Here is a 23,678-nt window from a genome sequence, read left to right on the forward strand (position 1 = left end):
TCGTCACATGTTTTACACAAATATTCCATTCCTCTAAACGATAAATACAACAAAAACTAACTTATCTCTCATTGATAAATGTTACCATTAAAATATATGTTATTTTGCTATTATGTAAATATTGTGATTCTTACTCCTAGTTTATAAGCACTCAATAGCCGACTATTGCATTCATTCCGTATCGTAAAATAGTGTTTCTCAAATCGAGCTGAAAACACCCTCTTGTGGGCGCTGGAAGCCTATAGGGAGGGTACTGTGAAGATATTTTAGGGGCGATAACTGGTTTGTTTATGTAGACGTTTCATTTTAGAGATAAATGATTGGTAAAGGATACTATTAGCTGATCGATTACCAAAGTGCGAGAATTGTCAATTTTGGGGGATGCTAGAAAACAATTGGCTCTAAAAATATGGGGGTACATGAAATAAGTTTGGGAACCACTGTCGTAAAGGGTTAACGTGAATGTTATAGTAAAAATTGTTATTAAGTGTTTATGAATAAGGTTATCTTTACAAGAACTAGTCTAGTTAGGGTACCTGTCGTTCCCGTAGTATATTCGATGTGTACTGAATGTCTCGAATTTCCATGAGCTGTGTATTTTTAGATACATATATGTTTTGTAAGGTATTCAATAAAATTTACAACAGACACAAAATAGTAATTATTTTAATCCATAAATATTTACAAAATGTTCGTGATTTAATACATTTAATAACCTGAATAAAAGCGTACTATCTTGTTTGGAATGGTTAAATGTTCTTATGCAGTCCTGTTTTATCCTAATTGCTCGATTTTCGTGGTAATTGCAACTTTTCAATGGAAATAATTTAGTTTTATGGATTTGTATTAATCTGTGTTGCTTACGAAACCCTCGGCACATAGAATTCCAATTTATATGACTATGAGCTAAAAAATAAATATCTTTGAAATAACAATTTGTTTGTAAAAAAAACTGTAAATATGCTTATTTAAAATTAATTAATATTTATTTTGATTACTAATATTACTTATAAATTCTTAAGTACTCTGCTCATTAGCCCCTCAGAATAGGCTTTAAGGTATAGCACACTAAATGGGAGTTGGATTCGCAATTCTCGTTTAGTAAAAATGAATTTTAAATTGTTCTGAAATGTGCGGGATTTTATTCTTTCCTTTTTGTCTATGGAACCCACGATACAACGAATTCTAGTCTATGGTAATGCATTTTTTTTGGAATTAAGACAATTTTAACTCGTTGCAATTAACACAAAAACCAAAATTCAGTGTCATGTTTCAGTCATATTATCGTGCTTTCTAGTGCATAAAAATTATGTTACAGTAAATGTATATTGATAACGCAGTTTACAATACTAGGTATACTTTAAATATTCCATAATAATACAACATCAATTTCCAACCGTACTTACATAATTTGTATTGCACTTTTGATCCACAATTTTGCCTTTAAATGCCTTTTTCTATTAATGGACGTCGATTTTAATACCAGATTTAGATACTCGCGAACAATTGTCCGAGCAACTCTCTGAACAATGACGAGTATGCCTTATACGAACAGACGCGTAATCCTTTGATTCGCGCCGAAAATCCTCCGTAGGCTGAACGTACGTAGTAGCGAGTGCCGCGTACACACGAGTTACTTATATGTATACATAGTCGTAGTCACGCGTACTGCTGTGTTTGGCGAGTATGTAAATATAGCATCACGAAAAAGATGTCTAAGTAATTTAATAAAAGGCTGCCAATTTATTCCAATAAAATGTGAATGTATTATAAGAAATTTATCATAATACATTTATTTGAAATCCATTACTTCGTAGTTCAACATCCAAATGGCAAAATTAGTGAAATTACTACAAACTGCAATGGCAAAACAATGCAACAAAAATGAGAGAATAACCGATTCAATGCGGCGGCCTTTTGGACAAACTTTAACGCCTGACGGCGAACAAATATTTCGTGGCACCACTGTGGTGCCTAACGCCAGGGACTTTGATGGCACCGCTAAGGTGCCCTCCGCCATGAATTGTAACTTATCGTTTTTTTGCTTTTTCCACGTGCTGTAAGTTTAGTAGCCACCTAAAAGCGAAAGTGAATGGTTTAACTTTTCGATTAGTGTTTACAAAAGTGACTATCTATGTGTAATAACGGAAATGGGAGGTAAGTGTCTTATTTCTATCAGGTGTTGTAAACATTTTTGTAAGTTTTTGATGAATGAATTTTTTTAATGTTACTATAGAATTAATTATGTTTAGAATAAAAATTCAAATTATTAATGGATAGGTTTCTAATAGAATATCGAAATTGATTGCGCTATTTATTCAGACAAAGATAAACACCAAAGTACGAATATTTTAATCCAGTTTCTACTGGCTTACTATTAACGAAAAGTATGTTCTATTATAGTAATACAATCACAGTAATTTGCAAAATAATATAATATAATATATATTTTTTTGAAAGGTTTACAATGCCTGAAGTATGTGAAATCACGTGATCTGCTAAAACTGACATTCTAGGAAGGATCTCCGTGATAAATAAAGACACTTTTGTATTCAGAACAACTTTGATAAACGTCAATTTATCCGAGTTTTATGGCTTCAAATTTTGGCACCACACGAGTGCCACCCGCCATACACAAAAAAAATTCATGGCACAACTGTGGTGCCATCCGCACGGAATCGGTTAATATGTTCAAATATTCCAGCTTTGAACATACTTTCAAAGTGAAATTGCCATAAGACTATTACTTTAATTTACGAATACGAAATTGGATAAAAACTTAATTAGTTGAGTTACCGCGTTTTGTTATTTTTTACACCTATATATATGCAAATTTTAAAGAAAGTATTATGACAAAAGTATTCATGATATACTTCCAATACTTGTAGAATGAGAATATATAAAAAGTTCGATGTCAATTTTAAAAATAAATGCGGTAACTAATAACTATAGTTGCAGTTTTGCCATACATCAGATACCCTTTAACTCCAAATCAATTGCCCAATGATGGGCATCCAATCAACATACCAAACATACTTACAATAATGGCATACACCTCAGTAATAAAACAAAGTCCTTAATATATTAAAAATAATTATAAAACTGTCTTTACACATATTCACAAATTACGCTAGAGTCCGTATCACAATACAAAATAAATGCCCTTGTGCGTTTACACGTTACTATGGGAGACGACGAGCCAGGACAGTATGAAGTAGAAGAGGCATATGGGGTAGACTGCGAGAGCCTTCTTGCCTTCTGGCTGGCTGTCGCCGAGGAATTTCGTTGCAGCTGGAAATGATCAAAGTATTATGTAGTAGGTTATTTACTAGTGACCCAACGAAATCGAAGCGTATTGGCGTTCACGTGGAAACGAAATGCCTGCGATGTAAACGGCTGAGTAAGCCGAACGCAACTCTACAGTTTGGGGCGTATGTTTCGGCTGAGCAAAAAATTTTTTGTCATAAACAGTAACCTCACTTTTAGGAGAAATCGAAAATGAATATTTGAGCAATCACAATAATCACTACATCTACATCTACTTTATAATAATCTTATATATGAAATTCTTGGTTCACAGTGTTAGTTATCATACTCCTCCGAAACGGTTTTACCGATTTCCACCTAATTTTATATGCATATTCAGTAGGTTTGAGAATCGGCTACTATCTATTTTCATACCGCTAAGTGATAAGGTTTGTTCACCCTTAACATTTTTTTATTTATATGGCAACACAACGTTTGCCGGGTCAGCTAGTATCTAGAAAGAAAGAAAGAAAATAGTTTATTCGGCAAAAAAAATATACAATGAACAAGAATAGAAAATAACTTCATAATAATGTTGAAGTTATAAAATATCAAGAGCGCGATTCAGAAACCTACTGGCGCCATCTCATATCATATATAAAAAACAAGTCAGTAGATCAGACAATGATTAGCAGCACTCACCAAAGGTGGCCCACACGAATCCGGTCATAGATATGACGAGCCTGAGGAAGAACAGGAAGGTTGTCTGGTCGGAGAACAGGATGATCCGGCACACGACCAGCGCGAGAGCGATCGGGAACAGGCAGTATCCCAACACGCACACCGATTGGAAGAATGAGCTGGAATAAATAGATTATATAAATGAAGATAATTAAGGCAATATCCAAAATCTACTAAATGGGCACAGTGAGACACACATGAATTGAGAGGAAAAGTCCGCACCAAACTGCTAGTCCGCTCTGAAGTTGTTGCGAGCAGGTGTGGTCATACTATTTGCTATGGCGACGTGATTCATTTCTATATTCAGAGTGGACTAGCACTTTTACGCGGACTATACCGCTGGCATATATTTCTAGCGTGATCAGTAACTGCTTTAGCTGGAATTCCTGACTGAATTGATTAGAGTCGTCCTTGGTGACCACACGACCACGTGGTAACTTTCCATCAGGTGTATGAATCTCGCAATACCAAAAATTAGCTTAGCACCCGCTAATTACAAAGGTGCTAATAACATTATTAAATGACAAATGCACAAATGTAGCTGCTAGCCGTATTACACCGACTAAAATAACGCCGATTACAGTCGAATTACACAGTTCAATGTAATATTACTTACATGTTTCCTCCCAACAGCTTGGAGTTAAAGGTTACCACCGCAGCACCAATCCACACCAAAACAAACACCTCAGCAAACTCGGGGCCGCCGTCGTTCGAGTTGTCCGCACGCTCAGCGCCTTGCAGCATGGTCGCCATCAGCGTGCAGAGCAACAGAGGCCCCCATAGATCCCCTGAAATGAAAATAAAGTCTATATATTGTACTTATAGCCCATGTATGAATTGATAGGAATTGTCACTCATACTATAATATTGTGCTATATTTAACTCACTTGCACTATACATTGTACAAAAATAATAAAGTATGAAAACAACTACATTTGGTAGAGTCCACTCCAAGCTGCTAGTCCGCTCTGAATATAGAAATGAGTCATTTTGTAGCAACAAATTGTAAATATTAGCTGGATGAAGACAGGGCGGGACCCTCCAGGCACCCTCCGCTGCCCGCTCTCGCTCACCGGTACATAGCTGTGTTAGTGTGCCCTTACTGTTGCTACGGAGTATATGGTTGTAGTTGTGTTCGACCACGTTAGCTCCCTGCACCTGCGCACAACAACTTCAGAGCAGACTAGAATTTTGGCGTGGACTATACTATATTTAATTCAATTGCACTACATATTATACATAAAATATTAGGTGCGACAACCACTACATTTTATTGGCAATTCAGAACGCTTAGGGCTCTAAATGAAATAACTTACATTCTTTGAGTAAACTGGTCTTCTCCCTTGGAATGAGGACATGGTAGAACTTGTTACCCACCGCTCTGAGATCTCTGAGCTAAAACAAATGAATAATTTATAACTTATTGACATATGATACCTTCATTATACAAGTTGATTAACTCCATATAACAAATAATATAATTATTGTTTAAAAACTAAAAAACACACTAAAATCACACAGGGTAATCGTTAATCCTGGTTCCTGACAATCCTGGTGAGGAGAATGGGATAAAATTATCAAAATCATGTATCATATAAATCGAGATCAAAGATTCATCAAATTGTGTACAAAACAGGAGAAATTTAATGAATCATGAGAATTGTTTTATTGATACCTGATCTGTATAAACTGTACCTTTCAGGGACATAATTGAATACATGACCCTACCATTAATTTCAAATGCTTTTGTTGTTCAATAACTTACAAATGTTTCCTTGATGGGTTCATCAAGTGTGTTGAACTCCATACTGTCCCCTGAAGGCACACCCCTTGTGGGTATATTCATTTCACCCTCGATCACCCCCACATCCCCTGCTGGATACATCTAGAGTAATACAAACTTTATTAAATAAGCTGTTATATAGATTCTTATTACATATTATATATCATATGTTCCACATGTTTACTAATTCCTATAAAACCTATACATAATTAATCGTATATTATACCTGATGTGCAAGTACTTGTTGTCTATATTACTTAAATTATTATCAGAATAATTATTAAAAATTGAATATTTAAAAATGATTTGTATTATTCATTCCTTATTCTCAAGCTATTAAACATCATTAAAAAGATGATTTAACCATTTTAGGAACAAGGAAATACGGTAAATCATAGTTAGATCTAGTCTATCTTCGTCGGTTAAATTATACAGAAAATAAACATGTTACAATAATAATAATCGGAATCTCCAGTACTTACATCATATTTCGCCTCAAATGTAGTCATATTTGTAATCACTTAAACACTTTTTATGTACGATTTCTTAAAAAATATTGTGACTAAATACAAGTCCAACACATCAGAAAAATCAAACTTGATCAGAAACTTGACATTTAAGGTTTTTCATTCTTCTTACTAATTCGGATGACACCAATGTTTCAGCATACATACAGCCTTAGAAATTGAATAGTTAACCATTATGTATTTTATTAAATTAACTCATCACTCATGTATAAGTATCAAAAACTGAGTTTAATGATATAAATAAATCAGCGCTATTTGTTCTATAATTTTATTTCACGTCAGGGTCATGTTCAGTGAATGCACAATGTGAACTAAAAAATACTCTGCAAATTCATTTTATTATGATTGTGAGTAAATTCAACAGATTACGTTGACCTATTTACATACAAACTTAAGCTTGTCTCTTTAAGTACAATATGATTCTTGCTGCTTTCATACTCATAAAATAATAATAAATGTAATGTATTAAACAATCAGTTGAAGTGTAGGCACTGAATGTATTCTAACCATAGATACATAAGATACAGACCAAAAGAGTATCTTTGACTGACTGTCGAGTGTCGACTCTCCGTTAAGAGTATAAGTGTTCTGTGGTGTCGACTGACTGCAGCCTGAATGTCATTTGTCAATCAAATGAAGTTTACCGATAGTAGCATAACCACAAAATCTGTTTTTGTAATTTTTGTGAGTTTCTGCCTAAATATCAAGTATATTTTATTATAAAAGTGGTTATTCTATCAAAGAGAGATAATGTTTAAATAAAACAATTTTGATAACAATTCAGAACCGATGAGGATCTCTGAAGCATTACAATTCAGGACCTGAGGTTTTTTGAGTCCAAATTATTTTTTGTTACTTATCACAATGGACGAGCCTAATAAATTCCAACAGATGCAGGATGAAATGTCCAGGTAACTACAAACTAATTCTATATTATTATTGTCATGTCTCGTGAAATCGCAAAATAATCTTGAATGAGGTTGTATGGTGAGTTTTATGTTCATCTGTAGGATAGGATATTGTTATTAGATTTGGTGTTAGTTAAAATAGTAATAAAAGACATTGTCTATGATTTAATAATTGTTTTTTTAAGCTTTAAACTTGTTAGTTGTAAAACAAGATATTAAAACAACACACGGAAATAATTTTGTGAGTAAATCTTATGTATTTATCAGTGGGGAACTCATTTTGATTATTATCCATCAGAGATATTACAAGTTTATATGTATTGCTGGTCTGTAAACTATAGATTATAAAAATTGAAAATAGTTTATTACATAAAAAATTAAATAGTACAGTTATATGGAGTTACAATTGCAATAAAAAATAGTAAGTCAATTATCATTATTATCTAATTTTAGGAGCATGGCTGAAGACTTCTCTCTGCAACCAATATTTTATATATACTTAGCCACTTAGCAGTAAATCTTAATCAATAATAATATTTTTTGCAGATTTGAAGCGGAGATATCTGGCACCGATGTAGCAGTGGCAGCTGTGGCTGTCAGACCTGTGATAGGTTCAGCCACCTTCGGATCTGTACAGCAGCAGCTGGAAAGGGTACCCCCACCACCACCGCCACCGTCAATAATGCCGCCGTTTGATTCAGCAATGCTCGGAGCTAGAATGATGTACCCCACTGTGCCACCCCCACCCCCGCCACCCTCTATGATGATACCGGCCTCAGTAAGTTTAGGCAATATTATTTTAAACTTTTCTTATTACTGGTTAAGTATGCCTTGAATCATATAGAATGTGTGATGTTAAAACACAATTATTAATATATAATTAGTTCATTAAGTTTTGGTTGTGACAGTTTTCACAACAAAACTACAAAAAACTTCCTTCAAATCCAAATACTATTTACTATTTTGCTTAAACTATTGTCTGTAGACAATTCTTTATTCCTGAGATTAATCAAAACCAGTTTATATTAATACTGTATAATTGATGTTAATTATTTCAACCGATTAATGGAATATTGTACTAAAAAGAAAGGAATTATAACATTCTTATTTACTTATACCATTGCAAATCGCCATGGGTGGTTTTAACAATTTTTTCATTAGGTACACTCTTTGCTAAGTTTCAATTTATGAAGGTGGTAGACCCTTTGTGGTTCGACTCCGCTGGCACCACCGCTACACCTATTTCTGCCTCATAACAGCAGTGTTAAGCGCTGCTGTGTTTTGTTTTGAAGGGTGTGGTAATGGAGACATACTTTTCCGAGTGTTCCGATTTTGGCCCTCAGGGGTAGCTGTGGATCTTTGGCCGACCTCACATAGGAATATCTAATCCTATCCGAGGTTGATTACAGATTTCCATGGCGACAGTAGCGACTTAGCATCAGATGGACTGCTAGCGCATCTGCTACTCCTATATTATAAAAAAAAATTAAGTAATTAAAACATTAAATATAAAATTTTTTCAACTTCAGGTACAAAGGCTACGTCCTCCTGGCATACCGGATGTATACCCACCCCCAATGCCGTTCCTCCGCCCAGGGATGCCCGGCCCGCAGCTAATACCGCCGCCCCCGCCCAAGCCACAGCCAGTGGTGCTGTCCGCCGCGCCCAAACTGTACAAACAGAAGGAAGATGTCGAGAAGACGGAAAAACATGAGAGCAGGAAACGGGTGAGTGAAATTTCGTTAAAAGACTTGTTATTTGAACTAGGAATGTGAAAGCCGCAACCAGTGGTGCTGTTCGCCGCGCCCAAACTGTACAAACAGAACAAGGAAGATGACGGGAAGATGGAGAAACATGAGAGTAGGAAACAAGTGAGTGGGACGTCTTGCGTTAATAGAGCCGATATTCGAACTAGGGATGTGACTGTTTCATAAATATGTATTTTTCATTTATTGTCAAATGTGTTTTTTTTTATAATATAGGAGTAGCAGACGAGCATGCAGTCCACCTGATGGTAAGTGGCTACTGCCGCCCATGGACATCTGTAACCAACCCCAGATAGGATTAGATATTCCTACCTGAGGTCGGCCACGGATGCGCCGCTACCCCTGAGGACTAAGCTGGATCGCCTCGAAAAAGTCTGTCTCCATTACCTAACGTACTGAATGCAACCTCAATGTACTGAAGAAACTGTTAATTCCTCAGAAACGTGAGCGTCTCCCCTCCCCACCTAAGCAAGAGGTGGTCCGCTTACCGTCACCACCGCCACCGCCGCCGCCGCCTATCATTTCTGTCACCGAAACCATCGTGCCTAAGGCTAAGAAAGAGAAAAAGCATCGGAAGGTGAGTTATCATGATGTTATATTGATTACACATCCCAATCAATGCCTATATAAATGTTATACTTTATTTTCTAGCTTATAGTGAAGTCACATATCATGTTAATAATAAAAAGATTGAATTGTATCTTCTATGTACAAAATTGTATCATTAAGTGGAGCAAAATTATTTTTTTTTTTTTTTTTTATTTTATTTATTAACATCACCAACGATTATTACATTTGCATGCGCCACCATAACTTAAGAACTAGGAATACAGTTAACAATAAATGCATAATCACTTATAGGTGAGTATCAAAGACTCCTTGTAAGCATACAAAAAAGTAAGACGTCATTATAGCAATAAACAAAAGTACAGTTTGTATTTATACTCATTAATTAATCTAAGAATTGACCAATATATATTTTTAAACTACGAATGACTAATCTACAGTCTTAAGCATTTTTTTAAATTTATCCAGAGACACATGGTTAATATCCATATCTGGAGACCCACTGCATCCATTGTATATACGGACCATTCTACATATAGGTGAATTGGAACCCAGCACAGTTCTTCGAAATGGAATGACGAACGGCTGAAGAGGTTTACGAGGCATTCTCACAGGAACTCTAAAAGACAGTTTTGGCAGAAGTTGAGGAACATATAAATGGTTATTTATAAGTTTGAACAAAAAAACTAAATCCGCATTTCTTCTTCGACTTTCTAAATCTTCCATTTTAAAATAATTGAGCATGTTGGAATATGAAAATTCACGCTTCGTCTTACCACTGAAGTATGACAGATGCCTCATAAACCGCTTCTGTACTCTTTCCAGACGTAGTGTATGCGTCGCATAGTGCGGACGCCAAACCACACTACCGTACTCCAAAATCGATCTCACTAAACTGTTGTACAGAGTCACTTTGGTGGTTGCCATTTTAAATAATTTTCCATTTCTCATAACGAAGCCTAACATTTTTGATGCTTTTTTAATAGTTACGTCGATGTGTGGATTGAAGGTAAGTTTGCTGTCAATTACGACACCCAAGTCCCTGATTGTGTTCACTTCGCTGATCGTTGTGTTGTTAATATGGTAACGAGATGGAATTAAGTTAATTTTTCTGGTGAACTTGATGTGAAAGCATTTATCCACATTTAGTTCCATTCCATTATCAGACGTCCATTTGGCAAGAGAATTGATGTCTGCCTGAAATAAAGCCACGTCTTCCCATGTTTCAATAGTTTTGTATAATTTGAGGTCGTCGGCAAACAATAAAGGGGACGAATACAAGAAGTACTGGGGAAGATCATTAATAAATATATTAAATAGCACTGGACCTAAATGAGATCCTTGCGGGACACCTGACAATATTGGAAATGGTTTGGAAGTAAAACCATTAAGAACCACGAACGACGAACGATCTTTCAAGTAAGAAATCAGCCACTTTTGAAATGTTCCCACAAAGCCGTACAATACTAATTTATTTATTAAGATATCGTGAACGATCCTGTCGAATGCCTTACTGAAATCAGTGTATAATGCGTCTACTTGCTTGTGATTGTCTACCTGTTCAGCTAACTCCTCAACGTAAGTCACCAAATTAGTATGTGTGGATCTGCCTCTTAAGAAACCATGCTGGCAATCAGATACGTATTTCTCAAAGTGTCTTTGTATGTACGGACATACAAGAGATTCAAATACCTTGCCTAATGTGGGTAAAATAGAAATAGGTCTGTAGTTACTCACAAGGTGAGCATCGCCCGATTTATATATGGGTACGACCTTCCCAGTTTTCCATACAGAGGGGAAAATCCCAGATCGGATCGACGAGTTGCAAATAATGTACAATGGAGTTGAAAGATTGGATGCGCAGTTAACAATAAAAATAGGAGGAATTCCATCAGATCCAGCACTCTTATTAATATCTAAAGTTTTAAGAGCTTTGAGTATTTCATCTTGGCTGATATGTATTGGGGAGAAAATATCACTATGTGTACCAGCTCTTGAACTGAGGTAGTCCGCTTTGGGTACATTGAAGCTTGATTTGGAATGTGAATTGTATACGGAACAGAAGTGAGACGCAAACATATTACATATATCGTTGTTATTGCTACAACTTTTTACACCATCAGTCATAAATGCTGGGTATGTGCTAGTACCGCCTCTCTTCTCCTTCACGTATGACCAAAAGTATTTAGGGTTTGTAGAAATTATGTTCTCTGTTTTGCTTAAATAATCATGATAGCATTTAGTAGTGAGTTTAGAGCAGCGTTCGGCTAGTAAACGATAGGAGATTAGGTCTAATGGATTTTTATATTTTTTGTATTTGATTCTATATTTATTTTTTTCATTTAATCGTCTAATTAGATCTCGTGAGAACCAAGGTGGATACTTTCTTTTGGTCACTTTAGTTAGAGGTACAAACGTGTTTATAATGTTTCGTATGTTGTGGTATAAAATGGCAACCATTTCGTTGACATCTGTTAAACCAGAAAATAAGTCCTCCCAATTTATAGTGCCTAATTTTTCATTTACTAACGGGTAATCAACCTTACGAAAGTTCAATTTTCTGTTGTCTAAGTTATAAGGTAAGCTAGGCTCGTCTACTAAAGGTAAAGTGATTATTAACGACGGATGCAGTGGATCCTCGGGACATAATACATCAATAGCACGAGATACACTGCAAGATGGATAATCTACCAGCACTAAATCTAGAGTTCTATCCATATAGTTGGTTATAAGGTTACATTGTCTTAAATTGTTTATGTTCAAGAAGTCAATAAAGTATTGATACAAAGGAGTAGTTTGGTAAGCTTCAGATTGAGTTGCTCTTACCCAGTTAATATTACTTAAATTAAAGTCTCCTACAACGCAAATGTGAGACTTAAGACGCTCTGACATTTTTGACACATTGTCTGCGAAGTATTCCAACTCCGATCTCCTAACTGGTGGTGGAAGATATACCGCGCAGAAGGTAATTAAACAAGGCTTATTGACAGTATTTAATTCCACCGTAATCCATAATTCTTCACATTTACTGTTAGATAAGGTAATTTTGGTGGATTTTAGTGATTTTAAAACCCCTATTAAAACTCCGCCACCATCCACCTTGGACTGAAAACACGAGTCATTCCTATCCCTTCTGTAAACTGTATATCTTTCATCAAACAACTCAGAACTCAAGATATTACCATTTAACCATGTCTCGGTTAATATTATTATATCATAGTTGCAGTTTAAAATATTACAATAACAATTATGAGTTTTTGTTCTAAGGCCACGAACATTTTGATAGTATATAGATAATTGAACGTTTGTAACAGGATTAGTGCTTATACCATACATAAAATTTTGAGAGTAAAATAACAGTAGTTGATTATATTAAAGTAGTAAGTAGTAACAACGAAATATAATAAGATATAATTATTTAAGTTTCTTCAAAGTGTCAGTGTCTTTTATAATTATGTAATCAGTATCGTCGCTCTTTCTTATATGAATACGTCCACGGCGCACCCACACGTACTTGTACCCTTTTTCTTTTGCTGTAGTCCTGGCGGCCGCATACAGAGCTTTGTTCGCAGAAGATAAGTGTTCCACAACATATATTGGTGATCTAGCACCATTAAAATCTAGATGCGAAGTGTTCAACTTGTTATCAACAGTCTTATTTTTGTTAAAGTTGATAACTGCAGCCAAGTACTCGTCTCTAATTTTGGAGTTGGTAAATTGAGCCACTATAGACCGCGGCCTGCTATTGTTTCTGTTTATTTTCGCGACTCTTGTGCAGTGTGAGATGTTTTCTGGGCTGATTTTACAATTAATCACATTTCCTAGCTGTAGAATAACACTCATTACATTCTCATTATTCCTTTCAGGCACACATTGTATCTCGATGTTGTTTGAGCGGGCGTTTTGTTCCAAAATATTAATACGATGCTTTAAGTCATCGACTGTGGAGGTTAAGTTAGAATTTTGCTCTTGCAGGTCAGCTAAAACAGTTGTGGATTCACTGTGCTCTTTGGATATAGCTTCTACTTTGGAATTCAGGAACTCTATCGAATTTTTAACTCCTTTGATTTCTTCTGTTACAGATCTTAGCTCCGTGCATATAATAGAGCTTATAGTTGTATGAAGTTTTGTAATTAAGGATTCCATCTCATTTTTAACAATTTCTTGTACAATATTGTGAATGTCATTTACTGATGCTGAAGTTGACACGGCAGTGGGAGGCGAGTACAAGGCTTGCCTTTTTGATGGTCTGATTGTTATATTCGAGTTGGAAGACACAGGGGTACTGTCGTTTTTACCATATTTGGGACGCTGTATATTACAGAGCGGGCATACCCAGTTGGTAACAGTGTTGTCATCAACTTTATTCTCTGCGGTGTTTAGACAGGCCAAATGAAATTTTTTACGACAAGTTACACATTCAATATATTCTTCGGTAGCTGTGTTCTGGTTGCAACATCCCCAAGCACCGGTGGACATAATAGCGGTAAAGTCTGAATGTCTCTTGTATATAGTCCAAGACACTATTAGCTTAATTTAGTTGCACTTGTTCCAAAAAAAAATAATAAAATAAAAATAAAAATAAAAAATTTTAAACGTGTTTTTAAATTTGCCAAGAAAAAAATGTAATGAATAAAAATTAAAATAAAATAAAAAATAAAATTGTAACAAGATAGCAGGAAATATAAAAATAATAATACAAAAAAAAGAAAAAAAATAATAATAATAATAAAAAAAAAAATTGTAATGTTAGAGGTTTGAACTCAGTTGCGCTCGAAAGCAATGTTCACTCTGAAGCCACAACACCACGGAGCAGACTACGATGAGGTCCGAAAAACGATGTTAGTTAAAACTTTGCTTGTAATATTTCTAAGCTATAGTTGTTGGTATATATTAAGTTCTATTGTTTTTGAGCCAAGTCACTGTACTCGAACACGATTTTTGCACTGAGAAACGGAAAGTTTTGAGTATGATTTTGCCTGTTGCACTCACAGTTTGACACTTTTTGCAATACTGTTACTGTTGTTTTAATTTACTCACAATTACGATTCTAACGATATGCAATTTATAACGAATTTCGTAAAAAAATGCACATAAATCACTTAAAAACAGCGGGACACGTAAAAGTACGTTTGCTTACACAGTAATCCGAACGACGACCCATTATGTGAATTATGTAGCTGAAACTGTAATGTTTTGTTGAATATGTATATTGTTTTTCGCCTTTTCAACGTTTTATACAAAGAGTTTATTAACTCTAATCAGTCTGCCTGATGAAAAGCACTGTCACTATAATTGGCAAAGGAAATTAATTACTCTCTAAAGCGTATCCAGTATTATAACATAGAACTCTTAGGAATTCAATATAAAGGTGTAATTTTTTTGTCTTTTCTATTTGCAAATTTACAAAGGTTTATTTAGGGTACTCTTTTGTTTATTTATCTAAAATCAACATTAAAGAGTTTTCACATGCCGTCATACTACCTTGATCTCTATAAGAATCTGTTTTAGCCTAAGCAGGCAGTAGCAATCAGTCAAGTTGCATATGTGTATGATGTTGCAGGTGGTGCGTACAGCGGGCGGGCAGGTGTGGGAGGACGTGACGTTGCTGGACTGGCCTGATGATGACTTCCGCATGTTCTGCGGCGACCTCGGCAATGACGTCACTGATGAACTGCTCGTGAGTGATCCCTCTAACACGCATACATGGACACATGAACATTAGTAGACATACATATATACACAATGCAAACAATTATTATGCATATGAATATACACACATACTAGCTAACCCGGCAAACGTTGTGTTGCCATATAAATAAAAAAATGTTAAGGGTGAACAACCCTTGTCACTTAGGGGTATAAAAAACACATAGTAGCCGATTTTCAGACCTACTGAATATGCATATAAAATTAGGTGAAAATTGGTATAGCCGTTTCGGAGGAGTACGGTAACTAACATTGTGACACGAGAATTTTATATAATTATAAGATTTACAGGTAAATGGAGTGTGAGAGGGAGCAAGTGACGGGAAAAATACGGAAAGAAAAAGAGGGAAATTCAATTTTTTTTTTTTTATAATATCAGAGTAGCAGACGAACATGTAGTCCACCTCATAGTAAGTGCCTACTGCCGCCCATGGACATCTGTAATCAACCTAAGATAAGATTAGATTCCTACCAAGCTAGAATGCCTCGTAAAAGTATGTCTCTATTACCACATCCTTCAAACCAGGCATTTTAAACCAAACATTTAACACTGTGATGAATACGTCTCGAAGACCAAAAATGTTATGCATTCGGCTCCGAGACCGAAAATATTAAGATTTCCGCGGCCGTTAGAACAAATAAGGAACCGAATGTTCCTCTCTTCGATGGACAAGATGATCGTGTCCCGAAGAAGGTTAAGTGGACTGTATATACGAAAATAAGATGCAAAGTGCTATAGGGTCACGCACTCACCTGCTGCTGATGGGCGCAGCCTCTTGTACTAGGTATAAGGCACCTTCAACTCACCCTAAGCTCGAGCTAGCTAGTCTTACCTCGGAATGGTCTACCGGTTACCTCTACCTTCGTCCTCTTCTCACGTGGCGTCGATCTTACAGCACGTTGCACCGCGAACAGTGAAGTTAACGCGAATTTAAAGGAAACGCTACGAATACGAATAGTGGCTTCTACTTCGGAGTATAACTAAAACGACAAATATGCGCGAGCGCGACCGACGACTCCGAAGCTTCTCGAACAAGTTTATCCCGGTGGCGGCATACACCACCGCGAACGACACGACGACAACGGTACTACAACGAACTATTTCAAACTATAGGTCTCTATGCTCTCAATCCTACAGATTAAAATTAATACCAACGACAGATAATTAATACGTAGAACCATAGACAAAACTGAACATACCGCCCACCTAAATACTACGTATTTACGAAAACAAATAGACATTACTTAACCTACGACAAGAAAGAGTTAAGTTAAAACGTAACTATTTGGCGAAAATGACACATATTATAAACTACGACACGAAAGAGTTACGTGGAAACGTAACTAACTTACGAAAACGACACAAATTATTAACCTACAACAAGAAAGAGTTACGTTGAAACGTAACTAATTTACAAAAACGACAAGAAATACTTCTAGATTCTCTCGCCACGCTCACGAAAGAGAGCAACAACTGCGGAACAAATAGCTCGTTTAGGCAAGAGAATCCAAAAAAAATGCGGGAGTAAATTTTGTAGAGTTTGAGCACCAGGATGCATGGATTTCTTATGGTACTCATCGATAATAAGAAATGTTAATCTATGATTACGAGGTAAAAGAATAGGATGTCTAACGGTAAACTCTACATTAGCGTTAGCTAACCGACCGCCCACCCTCAAAATACCCGCGTCATCAACGAAAGGAGACAATTTACGCAAGGCTTTGGGTAGCGAATTAGGCGAACCTTTACTTAGACAATCCAATTCAAATGAAAACGACTCTACTTGTGCTTGCTTTATGAGCAACTCAAAAGCTTGACGTAGCTCACAAAGCTGTAATGCACCGACAAATTTATTTTTATAATTTCTCAAATTATGAGCGAAACGAAAACAAAATGACAAAACACGCTTTACTTTCGAAAGCGACGAAAAACGATTTAACAAATCGCTAACGAGATTCACCTTTTCCGGTGACAGAAGGCTAAGAATCCTTTGTTCTTCTGCGATAGAGTCTGTGTCCTGTTCTACCAATAATGAAGAAGGCCAATCATTCTCTGGCTTTACAAGCCATGAAGGGCCCTTCCACCACATGGAACAGTCAACGAGGTCAGCTGGAAGCGTACCACGAGAACCAATATCAGCAGCATTCGAACTAGAGCTCACGTGACGCCAATGGTCAGGAGCTACTCTACTCTGAATGTGGCTGACTCTATTCGCCACAAACGTTTTCCACTTGGATGGACAAGATTTAATCCAAGCCAAAGTGACAGTAGAGTCAGACCATGCGTAAAGTTCTTGAACTGCATGAAATGGTTTTAAAGCCTCTACCACTGATTCCATTAAAGTAGATAACAAGACAGCAGCTAAAAGTTCCAATCTTGGAATCGACAATTTTCGCAAAGGCGCGACTTTCGACTTTGCGCAACAAAAATGAACGGATGTAGAGCCATCCGCCTCAACGACACGAAAGAATGTGACAGCACAATAGCCACGTTCTGAAGCGTCACAGAAGCCATGCAACTGTAACGACACGAAAGAATTTACCATACGCCGAGGAATGGTAATCGAAACTAACGACGACAATTGAGACTTAAATCGCAACCACTCGTGTGCAATGTGAGGTGGCACATTATCGTCCCATGAAACTCCCGAAGTCCAAAGAAGTTGCATAAGATATTTAGCATAAAACGTAATCGGCGCTAGAAATCCCAAAGGGTCATAAATCCGCGCAATATGGGAGAGTATGGTACGTTTGGTGCACCTAGAATCATCGGGGTTGACGACACGAAATCTAAAATCATCCGATTGCGGATGCCATAAAAGTCCCAAAATTTTTAAGGAGAGGTCTGACATCTCTTCGAAATGTTTAAATTCTTCTGAGTATAAATCAGAAGATGGAAGATCAACGAAAAACTCACTACAATTAGATGTCCACTTTCTTAAATGGAAACCACCAGACGACAAAATTTTGGTGAGTTCCGAGCGCAATTGTAGAGCTTGCTCTACCGAGTCAGCGCCCGACACGATATCATCGACATAAATGTCTCTACTAAGAACTGTAGAGGCAGCCGGAAGTTCTTGGGTAGAGTCTTCTGCTAGTTGAGCGATCGCACGAAGAGCCTGAAACGGTGCAGATGATACGCCATAAGTGACCGTGCGAAGCCTATAGTCACGTATAGGACCGTCAGCAGATGGGCGCCACAGAATGCGTAGGTACTCGGTGTCATCTCTACAAACCAAGATTTGTCTATACATCTGTTTGACGTCACCAGTAAAAACGACAGCATGCCAACGGAACCGAATAAGTAAATCGAAAATATTAGTTTGCAGTTTAGGCCCAGCAAGTAGCGTATCATTCAAAGACAATCCATTAGCATCTCTACAACTTGCATCGAACACAGTACGAAGTGGGGTGCTAACAGAATCTGGTCGCAATACTCCGTGATGAGGGATATAATAAAACTTCCCAACGCTTGAAGTCGGGGGATCCACCTGCTCCATATGACCGGCAACCTCATACTCATTCATGAACCGAACGTAGGCATCCCTAAATTCAACATTTATATTAAGTCTTCGCTCGAGAGAGAGAAATCTTTTTAAAGCAATTTCACGGGAATGTGAGAACGATGGCTTTACTGCAGGATTCATGAATGGAAGAGGCACCACAAATCTACCATCATCGTTACGACTATAATTATTAGTGAAATAATTTTCACAGGCTTGATCCTCCTTCGAAAGGATTTTACAGACAGGAGTGCGAACCTCTTCTGTTTCCCAGAATCTTTTTAAAGTGTTATCTAATTTTATATTTGATAAATAAGAGTTCTCGACGAAAAAACAATCACTCTGTTTACCATTACGACAGTTGTGTGTGTGATCTACCTCACACTCACCCATTAGAATCCAACCAAATATAGTATTTAGAGCCTTTGGTTGTCCCGGCCTCCCTCGTCTCAGACCAGGTATGAGAGATGAAGCAAATATATCCGCATTCAATAGCATGTCAATAGCCCCTGGACGAGCGAAGTCTGGATCAGCCAAAGGTAAATTCCTAATATGTGACCAACCACAAAAATCAACAAAATGTGCAGGTTGGTCACTACATATCGACGACAAAACAAAAGCTTCAAACTTAAAATCGATTTTATTTGAGTTATAGGATTTTATTTCACAACATAGTGAACCACGAGACTCAGCAACAGAAGATCCGATTCCATTTATTGATTGTTTAGTGTTTTTAATACATAACCCGAGGCGCTTTGCACATGGTACCGAAATAAAGTTGCAAGCGCTTGCACAATCCAACAACACCCTTACAGGTTGAAAGTTTCCCCAACTATCTTTTATAAGAACCTTAGCTGTAGAAAACAAGATTGTACTTTTACCACCGACAGAAGTTAAAACAATATTACTCAGTTGTGCATTATTATTCATGGAACTAACCACTTCAGTATCAGGTTGGGAATTACTATCAGCGGACGGTGTAACCGATTTTTTAAAATGTAACAATGTGTTATGTGAACACCCACATACACCACAACTTATAGGGACTCGACAAGTTTTTACCCTATGAGTTTTCGAAAAGCAACGGATACAAAGATTTTATTTTTAATGAATTTAAATCGAGAATCTATATCTAAATTTAGAAAATTCTTACATGATGAAAGACTATGTTGGCCAGTACAAAAGTCACAAGTCACTCCCGACACGACAAATGAGGATTTGGACTTTTTAAAGTTACTTGGTTTCGGTTCTTTTGATATTCCTACATTACTTAGTATTGGGTTCGGAGTTACCTCACTTAATGCCCTAACTTGTTTCTCAACAAAATCCTGAACCTGAGTGAACTCTGGTATCTCATCTGAATTAAATTCTAATTGAAATGATTCTTTTGTGGCCCGATCTAATTTTGACCAAAATAAATGGAACAACATGAAGTTCTTATCTGGTAATCCAAACTTTTCCAAAACACTTAAATTCTCCACAAAAGTTCTATGAACACGCTCAAGTTCTACAGCTGATTTTGTTTTCACTGGCTCGCATGACAACAACTTTTGATAATAGGAGGCCGTTATATAGCGCTTCTTATCATAATATTTATTAAGTGTATTATACGCATCTATATAATTTTCATCCGTGAGTGGAAAGTTCCTGATTAAATCATACGCTTTATTTTCGACACAAGTTAACAAGTAATGTAACTTTTCCACATTAGGAATATTTCTATTATGGATCAACGACTCAAATAATTGTTTAAAAGATAACCAATTTTCTAGCTTACCATCGAATGGCTTAATGTTAATTTTAGGCAGCTTAGCAAAACCCGAAACTACTTCTTGTTTAATCTGACGGTCACTATTTAAATGCCGCAGACGGGCCAAAACACTTCTAAATTTTGTATCAAATGATGCAGTTACACCAATTTCAGACTGGCGTTGGGCAGCACTTAATGAACGCAATAAATTTATTTGCGCTTTATGGAATTCATTTGAAAGTTCCCTAAGGTCCTCCTCAACGCAGCCTGACATATCCGATCCCGCTATATACTCCAATCGCATCATACTGTAATCCCGGGCAATCCTATTAACGTCCCCATCACTTGCGCCACTTTCGTTGCTCCCAGTAGACATTGTCATTAATTGATATAAGTTTATAAACTTAACGAAATCGACAACAATAGCAAATAATTGCAATGTCACTGACAGCTGACTTCGACACGATAATTTGACAGTATTGACAATATGACCAACGACAAATAAATATGGCGCAATGCAATACTGACAACCAACGACTATTAATAAAAATAGCGCAAAGATGGCGGGACCTAAGTACAACTAACAAAGTGATGAGTTGTAAAGAATCACACCCACCCTCAACATAAAATGTTAATCGACAAAACGAAAATTACGAAATTTTATAGAAATGCAATACAAAATAGCAAATCTAATACGAAATACGACACGAAACGACAAATTTAGAAGCCACTTTACGTAAATGTTCGTTCCTTTAGCGAAATACGACACGATAAAATTAATTTCAATGTTCGTTATGTTCGGTCGACGGAAAATAGCAAAAATGGTGTTTAGGACGATGGAACAATTAAGATCCGCCGAAGTGACCAAAAATGTGATGAATACGTCTCGAAGACCAAAAATGTTATGCATTCGGCTCCGAGACCGAAAATATTAAGATTTCCGCGGCCGTTAGAACAAATAAGGAACCGAATGTTCCTCTCTTCGATGGACAAGATGATCGTGTCCCGAAGAAGGTTAAGTGGACTGTATATACGAAAATAAGATGCAAAGTGCTATAGGGTCACGCACTCACCTGCTGCTGATGGGCGCAGCCTCTTGTACTAGGTATAAGGCACCTTCAACTCACCCTAAGCTCGAGCTAGCTAGTCTTACCTCGGAATGGTCTACCGGTTACCTCTACCTTCGTCCTCTTCTCACGTGGCGTCGATCTTACAGCACGTTGCACCGCGAACAGTGAAGTTAACGCGAATTTAAAGGAAACGCTACGAATACGAATAGTGGCTTCTACTTCGGAGTATAACTAAAACGACAAATATGCGCGAGCGCGACCGACGACTCCGAAGCTTCTCGAACAAGTTTATCCCGGTGGCGGCATACACCACCGCGAACGACACGACGACAACGGTACTACAACGAACTATTTCAAACTATAGGTCTCTATGCTCTCAATCCTACAGATTAAAATTAATACCAACGACAGATAATTAATACGTAGAACCATAGACAAAACTGAACAAACACTGTTGTTAGAATATGTTTTTATTAAACTGGTGTCATAGTTTTGCCGCTGGAACCACAGAGAGTTTTATCACCTTTAATACCATCACCACATATTTTTATACTGACATATATTTGTGACACATCAACATATTATCATCATTGTGCAGTAGTTTTTCCACAAAGCCCCATAATAACTTGCAATCATATTTCCAGGTGCGAACCTTCAGTAAGTACAGCTCATTCCAAAGAGCCAAAGTGATCAGAGACAAGCGGACGAACAAGAGCAAAGGCTTCGGCTTCGTCAGTTTCAAGGACCCGGGAGACTTCATCAAAGCTATGAAGGAAATGGATGGTAAGATGACAGATTTGAAAGTTGATAGAATCAGTATATTTCGACTAGCATGGTTCCACTGCCACATCTATTTCTAACGTGGACTTATGACCGTGTAAGTGAACATTAGTTTTTTTTTTTTTTTTTTTATAATTAAGAGTAGCAGACGAGCATGCAGTCCACCTGATGGTAAGTGGCTACTGCCGCCCATGGACATCTGTAATAAACCCCAGATAGGATTAGATATTCCTACCTGAGGTCGGCCACAGATGCGCCGCTACCCCTGAGGACTAAGCTGGAATGCCTCGGAAAAGTCTTTCTCCCTTACCACACCCTTCAAACCGGAACACAGCAGCACCTAACACTGCAGTTATTAGGTAGAAATAGGTGTGGCGGTGGTGCCGCCGAAGTCGAACCACAAATGGTTCTACCACCTTCAAACATTATCCAAGTATCGAACATTAGTCCTCAGAAGTGGTAACGCATCTGTGATTGACTTCAGGTGGATATGTTCAGGTAGACCTCTGTTCTATATGGTTAAAGATGTACATGAACGGCAGTGAACAATTACTATTACTAATACATACAAGATCTTTTCATATTGTTTTGTAAACGTGTGAATGTGGAGTCTACCGACTAGTAAATGGCTAGCTTGGTGGACCGTCACCTAAATAAATTATTCTAAGAGACGTACGCTCGGCAGTGGGACAGTAATAACTTAATGTTTGTTATTAATTTTATTGATCTATTCCAATGGTTGACCATGATTATTTAATTCCCAGGTCGCTATGTAGGCAGTCGACCAATCAAATTACGGAAAAGCACATGGCGAGCGCGCTCGTTGGACGTCGTGAGGAAGAAAGAGAAGGAGAAAGCCGCACTGCTCTCGCAGCTCATGGCGGGGAACAAATGCTGACAATAAACACTATTCAAAACTCGCAATCTTTTTTGTTCAAGACCAATACCCTCTACTCTAGCGGACTAAGGGGAGGTCAACTCCGGGCCCCAGATCCCGGGGGCCCCCCAAACACATCGAAAAAAAAGGTCGTCGAAACCTTTGAACCTGTGAAATTTGTATAAGTCAGTGAAAAAAGGTCGCCGAATTACATGCGAATATCTCTATGACCTATTTGTAATTTCGTGAAATCCAATCAACTTTTTTCACTGGGGACGTCCATTCAACTTCGCCCCGGGCTTCCGACGACCTTAGTCCACCACTGGCCCTTTATGCAATAAAATTGATGTTCTAGGATTAGTCTCACAGGTCCTAATAAATAAGCCAAAATAGATTATGACTTATTAAACGGTCCAAAGTAGATCCAAATGTTTCATTTAATATAACACAT

The 23,678-nt window shown here is 37.2% G+C and overlaps 2 protein-coding genes across 2 annotated transcripts; one reads left to right on the top strand and one right to left on the bottom strand.

Moving 5' to 3' along the window:
- Positions 1 to 2,248: 2,248 nt before the first annotated feature.
- Positions 2,249 to 6,411, bottom strand: Yipf6 (protein). Its single transcript, XM_073083033.1, has 6 exons — positions 6,253 to 6,411; positions 5,753 to 5,872; positions 5,304 to 5,382; positions 4,604 to 4,775; positions 3,949 to 4,106; positions 2,249 to 3,291 (listed from the first exon to the last, which is right to left on the bottom strand). The coding sequence occupies exons 1-6, from the start codon at positions 6,277 to 6,279 to the stop codon at positions 3,173 to 3,175; spliced, it is 675 nt and encodes a 224-aa protein (XP_072939134.1). The 5' UTR covers positions 6,280 to 6,411; the 3' UTR covers positions 2,249 to 3,172.
- Positions 6,412 to 6,899: 488 nt separating this feature from the next.
- LOC140749965 (uncharacterized) lies at positions 6,900 to 23,650 on the top strand. The gene is made up of 7 exons (XM_073083236.1): positions 6,900 to 7,208; positions 7,752 to 7,983; positions 8,735 to 8,932; positions 9,411 to 9,548; positions 15,102 to 15,218; positions 22,215 to 22,353; positions 23,115 to 23,650. The coding sequence occupies exons 1-7, from the start codon at positions 7,162 to 7,164 to the stop codon at positions 23,246 to 23,248; spliced, it is 1,005 nt and encodes a 334-aa protein (XP_072939337.1). The 5' UTR covers positions 6,900 to 7,161; the 3' UTR covers positions 23,249 to 23,650.
- Positions 23,651 to 23,678: the final 28 nt, after the last annotated feature.

Source organism: Epargyreus clarus, unplaced genomic scaffold, assembly GCF_041222505.1.
Source record: "Epargyreus clarus isolate Ecla_fem2 unplaced genomic scaffold, WU_Ecla_fem_2.2 ptg000018l, whole genome shotgun sequence".
In the NCBI taxonomy this organism is placed as follows: Eukaryota; Metazoa; Arthropoda; class Insecta; order Lepidoptera; family Hesperiidae; genus Epargyreus; species Epargyreus clarus.

Bases quoted from the DNA above. Each gene is read 5' to 3' on its own strand.
- Yipf6 (XM_073083033.1), bottom strand. From the start codon at position 6,279: ATGACTACATTTGAGGCGAAATATGAT. The intron at 4,107-4,603 runs GTAAGTAATATT...TATTTATTCCAG, and splicing joins AAGCTGTTGGGAGGAAACAT to CTCATTCTTCCAATCGGTGT. The intron at 3,292-3,948 runs GTGAGTGCTGCT...GATCATTTCCAG, and splicing joins ATTCGTGTGGGCCACCTTTG to CTGCAACGAAATTCCTCGGC.
- LOC140749965 (XM_073083236.1), top strand. From the start codon at position 7,162: ATGGACGAGCCTAATAAATTCCAACAGATGCAGGATGAAATGTCCAG. The intron at 8,933-9,410 runs GTGAGTGAAATT...TTAATTCCTCAG, and splicing joins AACATGAGAGCAGGAAACGG to AAACGTGAGCGTCTCCCCTC. The intron at 9,549-15,101 runs GTGAGTTATCAT...ATGATGTTGCAG, and splicing joins AAGAGAAAAAGCATCGGAAG to GTGGTGCGTACAGCGGGCGG.